The sequence below is a fragment of the Heterodontus francisci genome, chromosome 3, assembly GCF_036365525.1.
Source record: "Heterodontus francisci isolate sHetFra1 chromosome 3, sHetFra1.hap1, whole genome shotgun sequence".
NCBI lineage: Eukaryota > Metazoa > Chordata > Chondrichthyes > Heterodontiformes > Heterodontidae > Heterodontus > Heterodontus francisci.
The window spans coordinates 201,053,461-201,075,362 of record NC_090373.1 but is presented as its reverse complement, the minus strand read 5'-3'; the positions used below and the strand labels follow the sequence as shown (position 1 = coordinate 201,075,362).

The 21,902-nt window shown below is 45.3% G+C and overlaps 1 protein-coding gene across 1 annotated transcript in view; it reads left to right on the top strand.

Annotated features, from left to right (window-relative positions):
- Positions 1 to 21,902, top strand: part of LOC137367179 (dynein axonemal heavy chain 8-like) — a 2,062,041-nt gene that overhangs the window by 1,311,212 nt on the left and 728,927 nt on the right. The window contains exons 77-78 of the mRNA XM_068028615.1: positions 7,153 to 7,293; positions 12,522 to 12,759. Coding sequence (XP_067884716.1) covers positions 7,153 to 7,293; positions 12,522 to 12,759 — 379 coding nt within the window. The remainder of the gene's footprint in view (positions 1 to 7,152; positions 7,294 to 12,521; positions 12,760 to 21,902) is intronic.

Sequence of the window (21,902 nt, the reverse complement as noted above, 5' to 3'; positions counted from 1 at the left end):
CCGTGGGAACACCACCACCTGCAAGTTCCCCTCCAAGTCACACACTATATCACTATATAACTGTTCCTTCACTGCTGCTAGATCAAAATCCTGGAACTCCCTTCCTAACAACATTCTGGGAGTACCCACACCAGATAGACTGCAGAGGTTCAAGAAGGTGGCTGACATTCTTGAGGGCAATTAGGGATGAGCAACAAATGCTGGCCTTCCCAGCAAACGCACATCCCATGAATGATTCAAAAAATCTTCTCTTTCACTGGCAGTAGTCTTTTTTCATTGATTTTCAAGCCATTGTACACTACCTTAGATTGCACAAAAGCACACTTGCTCTTTTTCAACTTCACATTGTGATCATTGAGCCTTTTTAATACTTCATCAAATACTTGAAAATTCTATTCTTCTGTTGCAGTCACAATCAACACATCATCCTGATTACACAAGCAATGTGAAATTCCTTGAAAAGTCTTATCCAGTGTAGTTTGGAAGATTTTTTTGAGAAGACTTTATACCGTAGGGCAGCTTCGTGTAGGAATACAACCCCATGTGGGTGTTTATTTTGAGATACTGCTCACTCACTTGATCCACATTAAGCTGTGTGTTAGCATGGGACAAATGGAACTTTGTGAATAGCTTGGATCACTTTTAACTTTGCATACAAACCTTGAGAGGTTGGTAGTGGATACTGCTCATCATCCGCTGCCAGGTTGATTATGTCATTGTAGTCTCCACATCGTCTCATGGGTTTGCCTGACTTGGGCACTACTATAATTGGGGTTTCCCAATCGCTGTGATCAGTTTTCACCAGGGGTCGGCAACGTGTCTGTACACGGACACCAGTATCCATGTTAAACATTTTGAGGTCTGTGATAATTTTAAATTTGTTTCCCCAAGCCTTCAAAATTGTTTTGGAAAACACAAATTTAAAGGCTTGGAACAAGACATTTATCATTATCAGGAGTGAAAGTAATTACAAAGGATTGGGACATTGGGCGGAGGAGGTGGATCTCACTGGGAAGACTGGAGCAGTCAATGAAATGCTCCCTGCCTGTGTCTGACCTGCAGAATCAGTCCGAGAGACTGTTGATGTGAGCAGAACAGATGGGATAGCGCATAGGAAAGTAATGCTAGAATTAGAAAAGTAAGATTTCTCTGAGCCAGAGCAAGCTGATCTTTTTTATATACAGACAGTCCACTTTCTTAGCTCTCCACACACCCTGGTTTCTCTCAGAGCGCGGGGCCGGCACCGAATGACAATGTGCATGAGGGTGGGGGGATGGGGGTGAGAGAGAGCGGGGAGAACGGAGCGCGCAAGAGAGAAGGGGGACAGGGGAGAGAGGGGGAGGGGGAGTGGGAGAGAGGGGGAGTGGGGATGAAGAAGGAGGAGGGTGTGGGAGGGGAACAAGGGGTAAAGAAGTGGGTCAGGGAGGGGGAGGGGGCAGAAAGAGGGAGGGAACATTGGGAGAGCGGGGAGGGACACAGAGGAGAGAGGGAGAGGGATGCAGAGAGGACATCTATCTGAATTCTCTACATCGCTCATCAGACATTGACTACTTGTATGCCAGGTAACTCATTAAATAGGGAGAAATGTGTTTTAAATCAGACTGTGTTTTGATGACAGTAGGTTGGCTATACACTTTATATACAGATTAATTGCACCCATATGGCTGAGTCAATAATTTTGTCAAATGTCCATGTTGTAACATGTTGGTGCCTATCCCTGTTAGTGGCATAAATGCTGTACAACCCTCGTTCCTCTTCACTTGCGCATTCTGGATTCACTTCAAGATTATGAACTCCACCCTTGCTATTCCACTGCTTTCCATTACTACTAGAAAGAGTTCTCTTTCCTACTTTGGCCTTTGCTTGGCAAGCAGTCGCAATATGGCCTATCTTTTGACAATTCAAGCATTTGGCATTTCTGTACTGACATGCCTGTGCCATGTGGTTGCCATGACAGTGATAACAAGTCAATAAACTTTAATCGATATCACTCTTCTGCTCAGGTTTCCCCACTTTAGACTTGGCAGAAGTCTTCTGGCAGTAGCTGGACTAGTCACTTGCATTGGATGAAATTCCCAAACATTCCTTGTTGCTAACTCCATCGTAGAAGCAATCTTGCCTGCTAGCTCAAATGTAAGATTTTATGTGTTCAGTAACTTTGACTGGATTCTTTCATCCACCAAATCTCACACAAGTCTGTCTCACAATGCATGGTCTCTGAATGTGCCAGGGTTGCAATGTAATGGTAAATTTTTCAGTGCCACAAATGGGGCGGCGCAGTGGCTAGCACCGCAGCCTCACAGCTCCAGTGACCTGAGTTCGGTTCTGGGTACTGTCTGTGCGGAGTTTGCGAGTTCTCCCTGTAACTGCGTGGGTTTCCTCCGGGTGCTCCAGTTTCTTCCCACATGCCAAAGACTTGCAGGTTGATAGGTAAATTGGCCATTGTAAAAGAAAAATTGCCCCCAGTGTAGGTAGGTGGTAGGAGAATTGAGAGAAGCTGGGGATGTGAGAGGGGAAAAATGGGACTCATGTAGGATTAGAATAAATGGTTGGCGTGGACTCGGTGGGCCGAAGGGCCTGTTTCAGTGCTGTATCTCTCTATGACTGTAATGTAGTCGCCAACTGTTTCACTGCTTTTCTGGTTTCAAATTTGTAGCTTTCCGCTATCTTTAGTGGTTTAGGAGTAAAATGTTCCTCGAACTTGATAATTATATTGAATGGCACATAGATATAGAGTTATAGAATTATACAGCACAGAAACAGGCCCTTAGGCCCATCGTGTCCATGCCGGCCATCAAGCACCGATCTATTCAAATCCCATTTTCCAGCACTTGGCCCGTAGCTTCATTTGAACATAGAACATAGAACAGTACAGCACAGTACAGGCCCTTCGGCCCACGATGTTGTGCCGAACCTTTAACCTACTCTAAGATCAAACTATCGACATACCCTTCATTCTACTATCATCCATGTACCTATCCAAGAGTCGCTTAAATGTCCCTAATGTATCTGCTTCTACTACCACGGCTGGCAGTGCATTCCACACACCAACTACTCTCTGTGTAAAGAACCTACCTCTGACATCTCCCCGAAACCTTCCTCCAATCACCTTAAAATTATGCCCCCTGGTGATAGCCCTTTCCACCCTGGGAAAAAGTCTCTGGCTATCCACCCTATCTATGCCTCTCATCATCTTGTACCCCTCTATCAAGTCACCTCTCATCCTTCTTCGTTCCAGTGAGAAAAGCCCTAGCTCCCTCAACCTTTCTTCGTAAGACATGCCCTCCAGTCCTATAATGAGGCGACCAGAACTGAACACAATATTCCAAGTGTGGTCTAACCAGGGCTTTATAGAGCTGCAGCATAACCTCACGGCTCTTAAACTCAATCCCCCTGTTAATGAAAGCCAACACTCCATAAGCCTTCTTAACAACCCTATCAACTTGGGTGGCAACTTTGAGCGATCTATGGACATGGACCCCAAGATCCCTCTGTTCCTCCTCACTACCAAGAATCCTGTCTTTAAGCCTGTATTCTGCATTCAAATTCGACCTTCCAAAATGAATCACTTCACACTTTTCCAGGTTGAACTCCATCTGCCACTTCTCAGCCCAGCTCTGCATCCTGTCAATGTCCCGTTGCAACCTTCAACAGCCTTCCACACTATCCACAACTCCAGCCACCTTCGTGTCATCGGCAAACTTGCTAACCCAGCCTTCCACTTCCTCATCCAAGTCATTTATAAAAATCACAACGAGCAGAGGTCCCAGAACAGATCCCTGCGGAACACCACTGGTCACCGAGCTCCAGGCTGAATGCTATGGTGTTTCACATGCTCATCTAAGTACTTCTTAAATGTCGTGAGGGTTCCTGCCTCTACCACCTCTTCAGGCAGTGTGTTCCAGATTCCAACCACCCTCTGGGTGAAAAATGTTTTCCTCAAATCCCCTCTAAACCTCCTGCCCCTTACCTTAAATCTATGCCCCCTGGTTATTGACACCTCCGCTAAGGGAAAAGGTTTCTTGCTATCTACCCTATCTATGCCCCTCATAATTTTGTATACCTCAATCAGGTCCCCCCCTCCCCCACCTCAGCCTTCTCTGCTCGAAGGAAAACAACCCTAGCCTATCCAGTCTCTCTTCATAGCTGAAATGCTCCAGCCCGGGCAACATCCTGGTGAATCTCCTCTGCACCTTCTCCAGTGCAAACACATCCTTCCTGTCGTGTGGCAACCAGAACTGTACACAGTACTCCAACTGTGGCCTAACTAGTGTTCAAACAGCTCCATCATAACCTCCCTGCTCTTACATTCTATTCCTCGGCTAATAAAGGCAAGTATCGCATATGCCTTCCTAACCACCTTATCTACCTGTGCTGCTGCCCTCAGTGATTTATAGACAAGTACACCAAGGTCCCTCTGAACCTCTGTACTTCCTTTGGTCCTACCATACATTGTATATTTTCTTGCCTTGTTAATCCTCCCAAAATGCATCACCTCACACTTCTCCAGATTAAATTCCATCTGCCACTGCTCTGTCCATCTTGCCAGCCCATCAATACCGTCCTGTAATCTAAGGCTTTCCTCCTCACTATTTACGACCCCACCAATTTTTGTGTCATCTGCGAACTTACTGATCATACCTCCTAAATCATTAATGTATACTACAAACAGCAAGGGTCCCAGCACCAATCCTTGCGGCACACCACTGGTCATAGGCTTCCAATCACAAAAACAGCCCTCGACCATCACCCTCTGCCTCCTGCCACTCAGCCAATTTTGGATCCAATTTGCCAAATTGCCCTGGGTCCAATGGGCTCTTACCTTCTTGACCAATCTCCCATGTGGGACCTTATCAAAAGCCTTACTGAAGTCCATGTAGACTACATCAACTGCTTTACCCTCATCTACACACCTAGTCACCTCCTCAAAAGATTCAATCAAATTTGTTAGACATCTTTTGCCTTGTTGGCAGCAAGAAGGTTTGTTAGTTTGCTATACAGTTTCGGACTTTCTCAGTTATCAAAACTGCTTTCTTGAAATCACGAATTGCCTTGTTCTGAGTCTGGGCCTCTTTCCTAACACTTTCAAGTTCAAAAATGTTATTACCTCTGAAAAACACATCTATTCTTTCAACATGTGAGTGAATGGTTCTTGAGCTCTGTCATACATTCCTAGCCTTCCGATGTATCCCATGGCTGCAGTCATTTTGTCCCATTTACAAATGTAACAGTGACCCAGTAATCTTTACTATGGCAGTCTGTAACAGAGATACAGAAGATAAATCAGTCTCATCAGAACAAACTCACCAAAGGCATGCTCAGAACATAGCAATACATTACAATTTCCAGTTTCGTAAAATAAATTTTTGCTTCGCATTTCCCAGAGGAAATATATAACCCAATTTACTCGCTGACATGGAGGTCTCTGTCAGGTGTCCTTCTCTGTCCAGTTTATTACAACTGGTCTCAGAAAACAATGGGAAATCTACTTCCGTATCTATGGAGCCTAGTTGGGAGAGAGACCTGGCTGTAGCATTTCCATGCCAATGAGAAACATGGCTGAGAATTTTCTCAGAGCTGCTCCAACACTGCCACCATAACTTTGTCAGAAGTGTGGTGGAAACTCTTTGTTTACGTGTGTAAGTGGTTTCTGATGATGTTATGATGGTGGAGCTGAAGCAGTTCCAAGGAAATTCTTTGTCATGATGTTTTCCTAAAATTTTTTTTTTAAATTTATATTTCTTACATCTCTGTCCACATTTACAATTATAGGTACAGCTGTTTATGGCTTTGCATTGTTCATACTCTTGGTAGGGAGTCTGGGCTGATATTGCAAAGAAGTTTATCCAACAAAATTCTTTCCTGTCTCCCTTACGGGTGGCTACTGTAATAATGTGATGATATGGTGACACATTAAAGCTTTCCCTTTCATTAAGTCTTCTAATGCCAGGTCTAGGTTGGTTGTGTAAAATACTTTTCAATTTGACCAGCTGCAGAATGCTGCTGCATAGCTTATTAATAACCTAACAATAGTCTTTGCTTTGGTTACGACCAAGGCAGGAGGAGTGCACTGTTTATTCTAGACCCACTTCTCCACAGGTCACAATATATATTTTAAATTTTCCCATTTACTGATACAGTCAATTACATACTCTATTTTTCCCAGAATAGAACACACTAACCAGGTTTCTTTAATGAACAACAAAATTATTGGTTTATTATAAAACAAGTATAACTAGTTATGATGTAAAACATATAAACACAGATTGAAATTTTGAAGTTCCCTTTTTACCTTAATCCCTTCACACTCACACATGCACAGATACACCGGTTTAAAAGGGATTTTTATAAATTCAAAGCTCTGTTACTGACAAAAAAATACTTGGGCAGATTACATGCTCATATTTGAAGAAAAGCAGCAGATGAGATATGTTGTTCAAAAACTGGCATACAGTCTAACTTCTCAGTACACGTAGACAGGTTACTGAGATCTTTTAGAACAGTTCTTTTCAGGCGACATTGAGAAGTAATTTAGCAGGCTTTCTTCATGAGATGAATCAACACAATGGATTTCACAGGGTCTTTTATGGAATTGCTGGAAAGCAATCTGGGTTGTAGTCTTATCTCTTTTTGGGGGGGATTTCTCCAGCAGACTTGACTTTATCAGCTGCTCACTCCAGAAGGTAAAACACACACTGACCAACAACCAAAAATCTTGTGAGGTTTTTTCTTTCTGTCCATCCCAGGTGCACTCTGCTGCTCCTGGGCATGTCCAATCAAGGGGCACGTGTCACTTCTCTGCCCCTGTTACCAGGGTTTCTGTTCTATCTTTAATTTGAGTCATGTGACAACCAGTAACATTGTTGCCAATCCGGATCCTTCAGTGCCCTCTTTATGGCTTTAATATTTATTCAGTTTAACCATAAATTCCATTTAAAATATTTTTAACAAAAACAGAATCACTCTCATAACACTTTGCAAACATTTTTGTTGTTAATGTCTATTAGCCAATGATGAGAGAAGCACGAAGTACAAACAAATAGTGTATTAGTGTCTCCTACCAATATTTCAAAACTCTTTACTTGTTAAACTGAAGCATGAATTGCCCCTATCCCCTCATTATTCTGAAAGTTTCTATGTTTTGGCTTTCAGGCTTGGTTAAATAGGCGTACTCCTTGGGAGGCTGAGATTCTACAAGACTTGTATAACAAAGCTTTTGAAGATAGTTACGAGTACATGAAATTAAACCTCAATCCCGTAATGGAGCTGCTGGAGTGTAATTACATCATACAGGTTGGAAACTTCTCTACTGCAATGCCGCCTTTGTATGTGTATGTGTTTTTAACCAGACCCCTCCAATACCATCTCTCAGTATGTTCCCTCTCACCGGCAGGACAAATCCATTGCAGGTGGCACAACAGTGCTGTACAGTCAGGGAATCCTCAACATTGACTCTGGACCCCAAGCAGTCTCGTTGCTTAAAATCAAATAAGGACAAGTACAAAGAATATATGGATGAAAGTTCACAGACCTGAAATGTTAACTCAGTTTCTCTCTCTACAGATGCTGCCAGACTTGCTGAGTATTTCCAGAATTTTCTGTTTTTATTCTAGATTTCCAGCATCTGCAGTATTTTGCTGTTGCACAGGATATACTCTGGGTGAGGAACTTCAATGTTCATCACTAAGCTGGCTTGTTAGTACTACCACTGGCCAAATTAGACGAGTACTGAAGGACAGAGCTGCCAGATGAGACTTGCAGAAGGTGGTGAGAGAATCAACAGGAGGGAATAACTTGATCTCATGCTCACCATTCTACCTGTCTCTCCATGACAGTATTGAGTGACCACCGCACAATCCTGCTGGAGACAAAGTCCCATCTTCATACCAAGTACACAGACTCAACCCTGTCATGTACTCTACCACTGTGCTAAGTGGGATAGATTAAGAACAGCTCGAACTGAACATCCATGTGGCATGGTGGGCTGTCAACAGCAACAGAATTATATTCCACAGCAATCTCTAACAGGAGTGTCCAACCTTTTCATGTGAGGGGCCACATTAAAAATTTTTCCTACAGAGGGACCGGTGAGCAGATTTCGGAAAGATAAAGGCATTAGAACTAGGTCATATTGAGTAAATAAAATTACTAACCTCTTTTTTTCCAACAGTTCGTAGAGTCATAGGGCTGAATTTTACGTCTGCCAGCCCAAGGCCAATCAAGACCCTTAAGTGGCTACTTAACAGCCACTTAAGGGCCCTTGCCCGCCTCCACGGGTATTTTACCCATGGCAAGCGGGCATGCTGGGGATGTGAAAGGCTGCCCAGCCTTAGCTGCTGGCTTTTCCAAGCCCCGGAGGGGGGGAGCAGGGGGATGGCATGGCAGTCAGGCACAGTGTGCCCGATTGAGGGCCGCCTCTGCCTCCCAACCCACCCCCGGGACCCAAGATGCCTCCCCTCCCCCAAACGACCACTCTCATCACACCAGAGCACGACCGATCCCCTTAGTGAGGCAAGCTCAACTTACCCACTCTCCAGGATCCATGGCGTCAGCTGGGCTGCAGTCCCAGCAGTGGCCACTGCTCCCAGTGGCGCTTTTGGGACGAAGAGCTGCCGGCCCGCTGATTGGCCGCCAGCTCACTGAGGCGGGACCTCCTCCCTCAAGCGGGTGGAAGACCCACCTCGGGACAATTAAAGCCCGAGGACCCGTTAAATACGGGATGGATCCCCAGGCTAGGCGGAAGCAGGTTCTGTGTGCTCACCCCCACTGTATCTGCATGATCACCACTCCCAACTGTGTCTGTGTGCTCACCCACCACTGTCTCTGCATGATCACCATCCCCAACTGTGTCTGTGTGCTCACCTGCCCCCCCCCACTGTCTCTGCTTTCTCACCCCCCCGCCCCGACTGTCTCTGTGTGCTCATCTCCCCACTGTCTATGTGCTCACCTCTCCCCACTGTCTCTGTGAGCTCAACCCCACACCCCCCCCCAAACAACTGTGTCTGTGTGTTCACCCCCTGCTCCCCACCACCCCAATGTCTCTGTGTTCTCACCCCTGGCCCCAACTGTCTCTGTGAGCTCAACCACCTCTACCACAACAGTGTCTGTGTGCTCACCCCCCCCCTTCCCACACACTGTCTCTGCATTCTCACCCCCACCCCAACTGTCTCTGCATTCTCACCTCCCCCACCTGTCTCTGAATGCTGACCACACCACCTCCACCCCCTCGACTGATGGCACAAGTCTTCCCAGCAAGTCCTGCCTCCCCCCACTCCCATTCGAGGAAGATCCACATGCAGGCAAACTGTTCCCGCTTTTTATTGGTGAAATTCCACATCAATCGCACAAGCATCATTCTACCTCTACCCTCCCTTGGTGCCGCTTGCTGCAGGAAGCGAAAACTAGTGATTGCTCAGATACAGGCTGCACTGCACCAACTCCCCTCTCACTTACTGCTAACAACTGGGAGACACAAATGGAACAAAATCAATCTCATCCCTTTCTGTTCACAGGTTATGAAGGATTAACAGGCTGAATTGAAAACTTTGGTGGGCCAGATTCTCGTCCACGGGCCGTATGTTGGACAACCCTGATCTATAACATTACGACCCAACATATCCCTTACTCCTTCATCAATATCAAGCCAGATGACCAACCCCAGTTCAACAAAGAGAATGTGGGAGCAGCACTAGGTACATTCTTTGTGAGATTGTGGAAACGTCTGGAAGAGGAAAGACCAGCGGGAAAGCTGGGCGGCACAGTGGCGCAGTGGTTAGCACCGCAGCCTCACAGCTCCAGAGACCCGGGTTCAATTCTGGGTACTGCCTGTGTGGAGTTTGCAAGTTCTCCCTGTGTCTGCGTGGGTTTTCTCCGGGTGCTCCGGTTTCCTCCCACAGCCAAAAGACTTGCAGGTTGATAGGTAAATTGGCCATTATAAATTGCCCCTAGTATAGGTAGGTGGTAGAGGAATATAGGGACAGGTGGAGATGTGGTAGGGGTAGAGGATTAGTGTAGGATTAGTATAAATGGGTGGTTGATGGTCGGCACAGACTCGGTGGGCCGAAGGGCCTGTTTCAGTGCTATTTCTCTAAATAAAAAAATAAATAAAAATAAAATCTCAAAATTTCTGGTGATGCTGCAATACAGAACTACATGCATGCTAAACAGCAGAAGCAATAGTGTATGGGCAGAGATAAGCGATCCCATAACCAATGGATTGGTCAAAGCTCTAAAAGCCTACCAGATTCAGCAGTAAATGGTGGTGGTCAATTAAACAACTACCAGGACGAGGAGGATCCATTAACATCCCCATTTTCAACAATGAGCGTCAGAGACAAGGCTGAAGCATTTGCAGCATTTTCAAATAGAAATGAGGATTGGATGATCCATCTCACCCTTCTCCTTATTATAGACTTGGTTCAAATGAGAGCTCAATCCCAGTGGTAAAGTGAGACTGACAGCCCTTGAGCAATAGTAAAACTGTCGTCATCTGGGATTATGAGATAAACACTGCAGTCAGTGGCTGGAGTCATACTTGGTACAAAAGAAAATGGATGTGGTTCTTGGAGGCCAAACATCTCAGCTTCAGGACATTGTTGCTGGACTCCTCAAGGCAGCATCCTAGGCCCAGCTATCATCAGCTGCTTTATCAATGGTTTTCCCTCCATCATAAGGTCAAAAGTGCACCTTTTCTCTGCTGATTGTACAGATTTCCATTCGCAATACATTATATAATGAAGTAGTCCAACCTTATGCTTATAAGTGGCAAATATCATTCATGCTGCACAAGAACCAGGCTGTGACCATCTGCAACAAGAGAGAGTCTAATCACCTCCCCTTGACATTCAACAGCATTACTGTTGCTGTGTCCACTACCTGGAACTCAACTGGACTAGTCACATAAATGGCATGCTAGTAGAGCAGGACAGAGGTTGCAGACTCTGTGGTGAGTGGTTCACCTGCTGATTTTCCAAAACCTTTCTATCACCTACAAAGCAAATATCAGGATGGATGCAGTTACAACAACAGTCAAAATTTTTGTCGTGATGTTCTGGCCATCATGAGTCTGGTCTTTTCCTGTCTGTCAATTTCATATGTTTGTAAATCCATATGAACAGCTTATCACAGTCTAGGACAAAGCTGTCTGCTTGAGTGGCACTGTTTGCTTAAGCAGCCAATCTAAGTTCCCCTCCAAGTCACACATATGACTCACTTTGACATATGTTGCCATTCGTTCATCATCACTTGGTCAAAATCCTGAAACTCCCAACCAAAAAGCATTGCAGTGAGCATCTTCACCACATGGATGGTTGGTTGGCATCCTTCCATCCATGAAAAATGATGGACACGCAGCAGACAATTAATTTAGGTGGGGTGTCTTCCCTTGGTTCACCTTTGCTGATGGCTGTGAAGGTAAATCCTTGAGAGGCAGGTTCTGCTACAAGTGCCACTTGTGAAGCTGCCAAGTGACACTGTGAGTTACTGTTTTTAATGTTGGTGCCTGTAGTAACTGGTCATCTTAGTAGTGCACACCAGTCCACAGCATGTGTCACCATTTCCCTCTTTTGTCAGTTCGTGACTCACAGGCGTGATAGTTGACATTTAGGGCCTTCGTGTCACGTTTGCAAGCATCCTTGAGGTGGAGCTGTGGGCTCCCCAAAGGTCGTCTGGCCCTGTCTACTTCACCATACAGAAGATCTTTGGGTGTCAGAGGTGTCTGATCCACCGATGCCACCTCTGTTTCATTAGCACCAACACACTTGGGAGCTCTGCCTTTGATAGGATTGCCACATTTGTGATTTTATCCTGCCAGGCTAAACCCATAATGCACTGCAGACAGGCAAGATGGAAATTGTTGAGCTTCTTTTCATGGTTGCTGTATGTCAACCATGTTTCACAGTTATACAGCAAGGTGCTGAAGAATCAAGCTTTATACACTATAAGCTTGGTCCTAAGGGTCAGCTTGATGTCATCCCATGCTGGTTTCATGAGTTGGCCAAAGATGTCAGCTGCTTGTATCAAACTCTGCACCAAGGGACAGATTGCATGATAGCAGCTCAAGATTAAGACCCACCACCACCCCTCAAGGACAACAAGAGATGGGTAACAAATTTTGTCCTTACCAGTCATATCCATATTCCAAGAATTAATAAATAAAAAATTAGACTTACTTCCCCACCCGCATCCCTGCATTACATATCGTCTGCAATTAACTCCCAACCTGCCAGTTTTCCTCTGCAACCAATCTCAGACAGGTGCCTAGTAGCAAGCTGAAATTACTTGTACTCCTTCTCATTAATGCAGTTTCTACCTGTAGGGTTAGGAGCTCTCCACATGGAATATTGAAATGTGAATCTACATTCTTCAGTTCCCTAGCACAGTATATTGATATATGAGTGCTATGCTCCACTGGGATGTTGATGTACTTTTGAACATTTAACAGTCTTAATGTTTCCTTTAGAGGAAATATCCAAGTCATAGAGAGGTATTCATTAACAACCCAAACTTTTTTTTTCCTTTAGTCCATTACCTTGCTAGATGGTTTGATTCCTTCAAGGGAAGATGGAGGAATTTCTGATGCTTTGCAAGTTGGGCGTCTCTTTGTATTTGTGCTGATGTGGAGTATCGGTGCCTTGTTGGAATTAGACAGCAGAGTTAAACTTGAGCAGTTCCTACAAAAACACAGCAGCAAACTTGACCTACCTAAGATCCCTGCAGGTAGCACCCAGACCATGTTTGAATTTCTTGTCAATCAGCAAGGTATGAGCAATATTTTGCATACTATTATTCAGAATTATGCACCTTATAAATGAACAACAAAGTGCATTGCTTTATGGTGTGGTGGTGGGGGTGAGGGGGTTGCGGGGAGGGTGGGTAGTGGGCAGGAGGGTTCCTATTTCATGCTACCAGCAAGGAGTCTTGACCATAAATAACAAACATTGGGAATTGTCACTTCCTTAATTGGTGTACAACAACAACTTATATTTATATAGCACCTTTAATGCAATAAAACATCCCAAGGTGCTTCACAGGTGCATTATAAAACAAAACATAACACTGAGCCACATCATGAGATATGAGGGCAGATGACCAAAAGCTTGGTCAAAGAGTAGGTTTTAAGGAATGTCTTAAAGGAGGAGAGAGAGTTAGAGAGGTGGAGTTGTGTAGGGAGGGAATTCCAGAGCTTAGGGTCTAGGCAACTGAAGGAACAGCAATCAATGTAGTCAGATAAAAATTATTAGCCAAGTAATATATTTTCCCCACAATTCCCAAACAGGAAAGTGATAGAAAGTTGTTACTAAGTCTTTGCTTTAATATCACATAGGTTTATGACTGTACACTCTACAATGTCCCAGAACAATAAAGCCACTACAGTTCATTATTATTTTGTGAGCATGAACCTGCTTATTCAGTCGTCCTCCTATACTCTAAAACTGAGCCTTAGCTAATCACCACTGCTACAGGTTGAAGGAAGGCCTTTAAAGTATATCTGCTTTTGCTAACATTTTTCAATATTAGTTATCTTCAACATATTACAAAGAACAAGAACACTAACCATTTCACACTCTGTTGTGTTGTTTATGACATCTCTTCGCCCTTTGACCCCACACATCCTGTGGCCTTGTTGATGAATCTACTCTGAGGAAAATTATTAAAAGATGTCCGTCTTCTATAGTATATTACTAACATTCGCTGGGCAGTTTTAGTAAATTTTCTGTTATCAAGCTTTGACCACAGCATATTTTACTTCTGCATGCAAATCTTTGTTACGTTTTTCTTTCCTATCAATTAAACATAAATTTCTTGCTATGCCATCTCTCAAAATTAAATTTACTTCAATTGCCAAAAAGTGTTCTGCAACCCAGTTGGCCAATTGAAATTGTTGTCACATGTATCAGCAATACCTCTTGCATTTCAAGTCAACATCCAATATTATTAACATCTGGGGCATTGTGCCAAAATTGGGAGAGCTGCGCCACAGACGAGTCAAGCAACAACTTGACATTGTCATACTCACCGAACCATATCTTACAGCCAATGTCTCAGACTCCTCCATCATCATGTCTTATGGGCATGAGTTATTCCACTAGCAGGATAGACCCAGAAGATGTGGTGAATCAATGGTATAGTCGAGAGGGAGTGGCCCTGGGAGACCTCAACATTGACTCCGGAGTCTAGGAAATCTCAAGGCATCAGGTCAAACATGGGCGAGGATACCTTCTGCTGATTACCACCTACCGCTTCTCTCAGGGGGATGGAAATCTGAGGGATAGCTCAAATTGGAAGGAAGTAAAACTGGTAACAGGAGGTAGAAAAGTAGCAAGCAACATGAGAAGGGAGACGAAACAAAGGCGAGCATCAACTAGGCTTAGAATGCAGAATAATGTCAAGAAGACAAGGTTAAGAGCACTCTACCTGAAAGCACATAGCACTCACAACAAGAAAGATGATTTAAAGGCATAATCAGAGGTAAATGGGTAGGATCTAATTGCAATTACAGAAACGTGGCTATAGGGTGACCAAGACTGGGAACTGAATATTCAAGGATATTCAACATTTAGGAAGGACAGGGATAAAGGAAAAGGAGGTGGTGTGCTGATAATAAGGGATGGGATAAGTACATTAGTAAGTCAGATCGGAAGAACAAAATGTGAATCTGTTTGGGTGGAGCTAAGAAATAGCAAGTGGTAGCAAACATTGGCAGGAGTTGTTCATAGATCGCCAAAGAGTAGTGTGGGGCATGGTATTAATCAGAAGATTAGAGAAGCATGTAGCATGGGTAATACAGTAATCATGGGTGACTTCTATCTGCATATAGACGGTTTAACCTAATGCTGTGGAGGATGAATTTCTGGAGTGTGTGAAGGATGGTTTTTGAGAGCAGTATGTTGAGGAACCGACTAGAGAACAGACTATTTTAGATCTAATATTATGTAATGAGAAAGGGTTAATTAATAATCTTGTTGTAAAAGAACCTTTAGGGATGAGTGACCATAATATCATAGAATTTTACATGGTGTTTGAAAGTGAGGTGGTTCAATCTGAAGCCAGGGTGTTAAATTTGAACAAAGGAAATTATGAAGGTATGAGAGGCAAATTGTCTGAGGTGGATTGGGAAAATATATAGGGGTAGGCAGTGGCATAGTGGTATTATCACTGGACTAGTAACCCAGAGACCCAGGGTATTTCTCTGGGGACATGGGTTCGAATCCCACCACGGCAGAAGGTGGAATTTGAATTTAATTAATAAATCTGGAATTAAAAACTAGTTTAAGGATGGCTATGAAACCATTGTCGATTGTTGTAAAAACCCATCTGGTTCACTAATGTCCTTTAGGGAAGGAAATCTGCTGTCCTTACCTGGTCTGGCCTACATGTGACTCCAGACCCACAGCAATCTGGTTAACTCTTACATGCCCTCTGAAATGGCCTAGCAAGCCACTCAGTTGTACCTAACTGCTACAAAGTCAATAAAAAGGAATGAAACCGGACGGACCACCCAGCATCGACCGAGGCACCGGAAACGACATTGGCAAACCCAGCCCTATCGACCCTGCAAAGTCCTCCTGACTAACATCTGGGGCTTGTGCCAAAGTTGGGAGAGCTGTCCCACAGACGAGTCAAACAACAGCCTGACATAGTCATACTCACGGAATCATACCTTACAGACAATGTCCCAGATACTGCCATCACCATCCCCGGGTATGTCCTGTCCCACTGGCAGGACAGACCCACCAGAGGTGGTGGCACAGTGGTACACAGTAGGGAGAGAGTTGCCCTTGGAGTCCTCAACATTGACTCCGGACCCCATGAAGTCTCATGGCATCAGGTCAAGCATGGGCAAGGTAACCCCCAACCGATAACCACCTACCGCCGTCCCTCAGCTGATGACTCAGTACTCCTCCATGTTGAACACCACTTGGAGGAAGCAATGAGGGTGGCAAGGGCACAAAATGTACTCTAGGTGGGGGACTTCAATGTTCATCACCAAGAGTGCCTCGGTAGCACCACTACTCACCAAGCTAGCGGTCCTAAAGGACATAGCTGCTAGACTGGGTCTGCAGCAGGCGGTGAGGGAACCAACACAAGGGAAAAACATACTTGACCTCATCCTCACCAATCTGCCTGCCGCAGATGCTTCTGTCCATGACAGTATTGGTAGGAGTGACCACCGCATAGTCCTTGTGGAGACGAAGTCCCGCCTTCACATTGAGGATACCGTCCATCGTGTTGTGTGGCACTATCACCATGCTAAATAGGATAGATTTCGAACAGATCTAGCAATGCAAAACTGGGCATCCACGAGGCGCTGTGGGCCATCAGCAGCAGCAGAATTGTACTCAACCACAATCTGTGACCTCATGGCCTGGCATATCCCCCACTCTACCATTACCATCAAGCCAGGAGACCAACCCTGGTTCAATGAAGAGTGCAGGAAGGCATGCCAGGAGCAGCACCAGGCATACCTCAAAATGAGGTGTCAACCTGGTGAAGCTACAACACAGGACTATCTGCATGCCAAACTGTGTAAGCAACATGCGATAGACAGAGCTAAGCGATCCCATAACCAACGGATCAGATCTAAGCTCTGCAGTCCTTCCACATCCAGCCGAGAATGGTGATGGTCAATTAAACAACTAACTGGAGGAGGTGGCTCCACAAATATCCCCATCCTCAATGATGGGGAAGCCCAGCACATCAGTGCGAAAGATAAGGCTGAAGCATTTGCAACAATCTTCAGCCAGAAGCGCTGAGTTGATGATTCATCTCGGCCTCCTCCTGAAGTCCCCAGCATCACAGATGCCAGACTTCAGCCAATTCGATTCAATCCGCGTGATATCAAGAAACGACTGAAGACACTAGATACTGCAAAAGCTATGGGCCCTGACAATATTCCGGCAATAGTACTGAAGACCTGTGCTCCAGAACTTGCCACGCCGCTAGCCAAGCTGTTCCAGTATAAATGATTTGGAGGAAAATGTAGCTGGTCTGATTCGTAAGTTTGTGGACGACACAAAGGTTGGTGGAGTTGCGGATAATGATGAGGATTTTCAGAGGATACAGCAGGATATAGATCGGTTGGAGACTTGGGCGGAAAAATGGCAGATGGAGTTTAATCCGGACAAATGTGAGGTCATGCATTTTGGAAGATCTAATGCAGGTGGGAGGTATACAGTAAATGGCAAAACCCTTAGGAGTATTGACAGGCAGAGAGATCTGGGTGTACAGGTCCACAGGTCATTGAAAGTGACAACGCAGGTGGATAAGGTAGTCAAGAAGGCATACGGCATGCTTGCCTTCATCGGTCAGGGCATAGAGTATAAAAATTGGCAAGTCATGTTGCAGCTGTACAGAACCTTAGTTACGCCACACTTAGAATATTGCGTGCAATTCTGGTCGCCACACTACCAGAAGGACGTGGAGGCTTTGGAGAGGGTACAGAGAAGGTTTACCAGGATGTTCCCTGGTCTGGAGGGCATTAGCTATGAGGAGAGGTTGGAAAAACTCGGATTGTTTTCACTGGAACGACGGAGGTGGAGGGGCGACATGATGGAGGTTTACAAAGTGATGAGCGGCATAGGCAGAGTGGATAGTCGGAAGCTTTTTCCCAGGGTGTAAGAGTCAGTTACTAGGGGACATAGGTTTAAGGTGCAAGGGGCAAAGTTTCGAGGGGATGTGCGAGGCAAGTTTTATTACACAGAGGGTGGTGAGTGCCTGGAACTTGCTGCCAGGGGAGGTGGTGGAAGCAGATACGATAGCGACGTTTAAGAGACATCTTGACAAATATATGAATAGGAAGGGAATAGAGGGATATGGGCCCCGGAAGTGCAGAAGGTGTTAGTTTCAGCAGGCATCAAGATCGGTGCAGGCTTGGAGGGCCGAATGGCCTGTTCCTGTGCTGTACTGTTCTTTGTTCTTTGTTCTTTGTACAGCTACAACACTGGCATCTACCCTGCAATGTGGAAAATTGCCCAGGTATGTCCTGTACACAAAAAGCAGGACAAGTCCAACCTGGCCAATTACCGCCCCATCAGCCTGCTCTCAATCATCAGTAAAGTGATGGAAGGTGTCAGCAACAGTGCCATCAAGCAGCACTTGTTTCGCAATAATCTGCTCAGTGACGCTCAGTTTGGATTCTGCCAGGGCCACTCAGCTCCTGACCTCATCACAGCCTTGGTTCAAACATGGACAAAAGAGCTGAACTCAAGAGGTGAGGTGAAAGTGACTGCCCGTAACATCAAAGCAGCATTTGACCGAGTATGGCATCAAGGAGCCCTAGCAAAACTGGAATCAATGGGAATCAGGGGGAAAACCCTCCGCTGGCTGGAGTCATACCTAGCGCAAAGGAAGATGGTTGTGGTTGTTGGAAGTCAATCATCTGAGCTCCAGGCCATCACTGCAGGAATTCCTCAGGATAGTGTCTGAGGCCTAACCATCTTCAGCTGTTTCATCAATGACCTAACTTCAATCATAAGGTCAGAAGTGGGGATGTTCGCTGATGATTGCACAATGTTCAGCACTATTCATGACTCCTCAGATACTGAAGCAGTCCGTGTAGAAATGCGGCAAGACCTGGACAATATCCAGGCTTGGGCTGATAAGTGGCAAGTAACACTTGCGCCACACAAGTGCCAGGCAATGACTATCTCCAACAAGAGAGAATCTAACCATCTCCCCTTGACATTCAATGGCATTACAATCACTGAATCCCCCACTATCAACATCCTGGGAGTTACCATTGACCAGAACTGAACTGGAGTAGCAATATAAATACCGTGGCTACAAGAGCAGGTCAGAGGTTGGGAATCCTGAGACGATACTCTCCACTTGCCTGGATGAGTGCAGCTCAACAACACTCAAGAAGCTCGACACCATCCAGGACAAAGCAGCCCGCTTGATTGGCACCCCATCTACAAACATTCGCTCTGTCCACCACCGATGCACAGTGGCAGCAGTTTGCACTGTCTACAAGATGCACTGCAGCAATGCACCAAAGCTCCTTGGACAGCATCTTCCAAACCCTCGGTCTCTACCACCTAGAAGAACAAGGGCAGCAGACGCATGGGAACACCACCACCTGTAAGTTCTGCTCCAAGCCACACCCCATCCTGACTTGGAACTATACCTCCATTCCTTCACTATCACGAGGTCAAAATCATGGAACTCCCTTCCTAACAGCACTGTGGGTGTACCTACCTCACATAAACTGCATCACCTTCTCAAGGGCGATTATGGATAGGCAATAATTGCTGGCCTTGCCAGCGACACCCACATCCCAAGAATGAATTTAAAAAAATGATGGGGAAACTGGGCCTGTATTCTCTAGAATTTCGAAGAATGAGAGGTAATCTCATTGAAACCTACAAAATACTCAAAGGGATTGACAGGATAGATGAAGGTAAGATGTTTCTCTGGTTTTGGAGTTTAGAACCAAAGGTTGCAAGTTCAAAATAAGAGAAAAGACACTTAAGACAGAGATGAGGAGAAATTTCTTTATTCAGAGGGTTGTGAATCTTTGGAATTCTCTACCCCAGAGGGCTGTGGAAGCTCAGTCATTGAGTATGTTTAAAGTTGAGATTGACAGATTTCCAAATACCAATGACATCAAGGGATATGGCGGTAGTGTTGGAAAAGGCATTGAAGTGCGGACCTGGGACCACCTAGTGGTACTACCAAACCACTCTTACTGATGGACATTGAAGTTTCCCACCCAGAGTACATTCTGAGCCTTTGTTAACCTCAGTGCTTCTTCGAAGTGTTATTCAACATGGATTATATTGAATGGTGGAGCAGGCTGGATGGGCTGACTGGCCTAGTCCTGCTCCTTTGTTCAGCTGATGAATGAATGTTCCTCCATGTTGAATAACACTTGGAAGAAGCACTGAGGGTAATGCGATCGTGCGACCATATATACGAATTAGGAGCAGAAGTAGGCCATTCGGCCCCTCAAGCCTGCTCCACCATTCAATAAGATCATGGCTGATCTGTTTCTGACTCGAATTCCACACTCTCAGCTCCTCCTGATAATTTTTGATTCCCTTGCCTAAAAGAATCTATCAACCTCCGCCTTAAAAATATTCAATAACCCCGCCTCCAGCACCTTCTGAGGCAGAGAATTCCAAAGTCGCACAACCCTCTGAGAGAAAAAAATTCTCCTCTTACAAGAGGTGGCCTCCTAATTGGCCATCTCAGCACTGGAAATCTTATTAATGATGGCAGGTGGGCTCCCCAAATAGAGGGCCAGCAGCTCTGGAGCCTCAGCAGCCCCATAAGAACAGATGGCCGCTGCTGAAGTAGGTTAGGGACTGTGCAGGAACCTCAATATGGAGGCGCCCATGCTGGCCAACAGAGAAGAAACATAGAAATATAGAAACATAGAAAATAGGAGCAGGAGTAGGCCATTCGGCCCTTCGAGCCTGCTCCGCCATTCATTATGATGATGGTTGATCATCCAACTCAGTAGCCTGTTCCGGCTATCGCCCCATACCCTTTGATCCCTTTAGACCCAAGAGCTATATCTAACTCCTTCTTGAAAACATACAATGTCTTGGCCTTAACTGCTTTCTGTCGTAGCGAGTTCCACAGGCTCACCACTCTCTGGGTGAAGAAATTTCTCCTCATCTCAGTCCTGAAAGGTTTATCCCGTTTCCTTAGATTATGACCGCTGGTTCTGGACTCCCCCACCATCGGGAACATCCTTCCTGCATCTACCCTGTCAAGTCCTGTTAGAATTTTATAGGTTTCTATGAGATCCCCCCTCACTCTTCTGAACTCCAGCGAATATAATCCTAACCGACTCAATCTCTCCTCATACGTCAGTCCCGCCATCCCAGGAATCAGTCTGGTAAACCTTTGCTGCACTCCCTGTATAGCAAGAACATCCTTCCTGAGATAAGACCAAAACTGCACACAATATTCCAGGTGTGGCCTCACCAAGGCCCTGTATAATTGCAGCAAGACATCCTGCTCCTGTACTCGAATCCTTTCGCTATGAATGCCAACATACAAAGAGTTGCACTTAAGACTCCTGAAGACATTTGGATGGAGGGGAAACCCCTCCGCAAGGTTGGACGCAGCCACGATTGTGGCCTTTCATCCACGTGGCCCCATCATTGGGGTATGGAACCTCCAGCTCTGGTGGTACCCGACCTGCTACAGGAGGTTGCCTCCAATGAGATAGCAATCTCCACACATGGCGGGGATTGCTCCACTGGTGTAAAGTTCCAGCGATGCCGCAAAATCGATCCTAATTGTGGCCTTAACCACTCTAATTGGCTGCCTACCTCCGTGGGGTGGACAGCTGGTTCAATTAGCAGCCGATCCTAGGAAAACTCCTTGGCAGTGGGAATACGTCACGGAGCCCGATGGGGTTTCCCCCCCTAACTTCCCGGGTGTCTTCTGTCCTCAACCCTGTCTCCACATGGCTGGTGAAATCCAGCCCAGCTCTGCAGTATTTTGCTTTTAGATTTCCCTTCTTCTGTGCATCAAATTGTCCTTTTTATACTACTGGGTTTAATATCCTTTCCTGGTAAATAATTCCACAACTCCTTACCATTTGAGGGAAAATTTTTAATTGGACTTTCTCTCCAAGCCCTAATTTACTCATTTCTAATTTTTCTCATTTTTACTTTCTTTTGCCTTGTGCCACTCCCTTCCTAATAGCACCCAACATGGACTGCAGTGGTTCAATAAGGCAGATCACCACCACCTTCTCAATGGCAATTAGGGATGGGCAATAAATGCTGGCCTGGCCAGCAATGCTCGGATCCTATGCATGAATAATATATGTTTTAAAAAATCATCACTTATGTAATTTAGTTATCTTCTGTCCTCCACCCAATAACAGACCTCTCCTTTTTTCTTTTCCTGCTTTCTTTTTCCTGACTCTGTGCCAGCGGTTT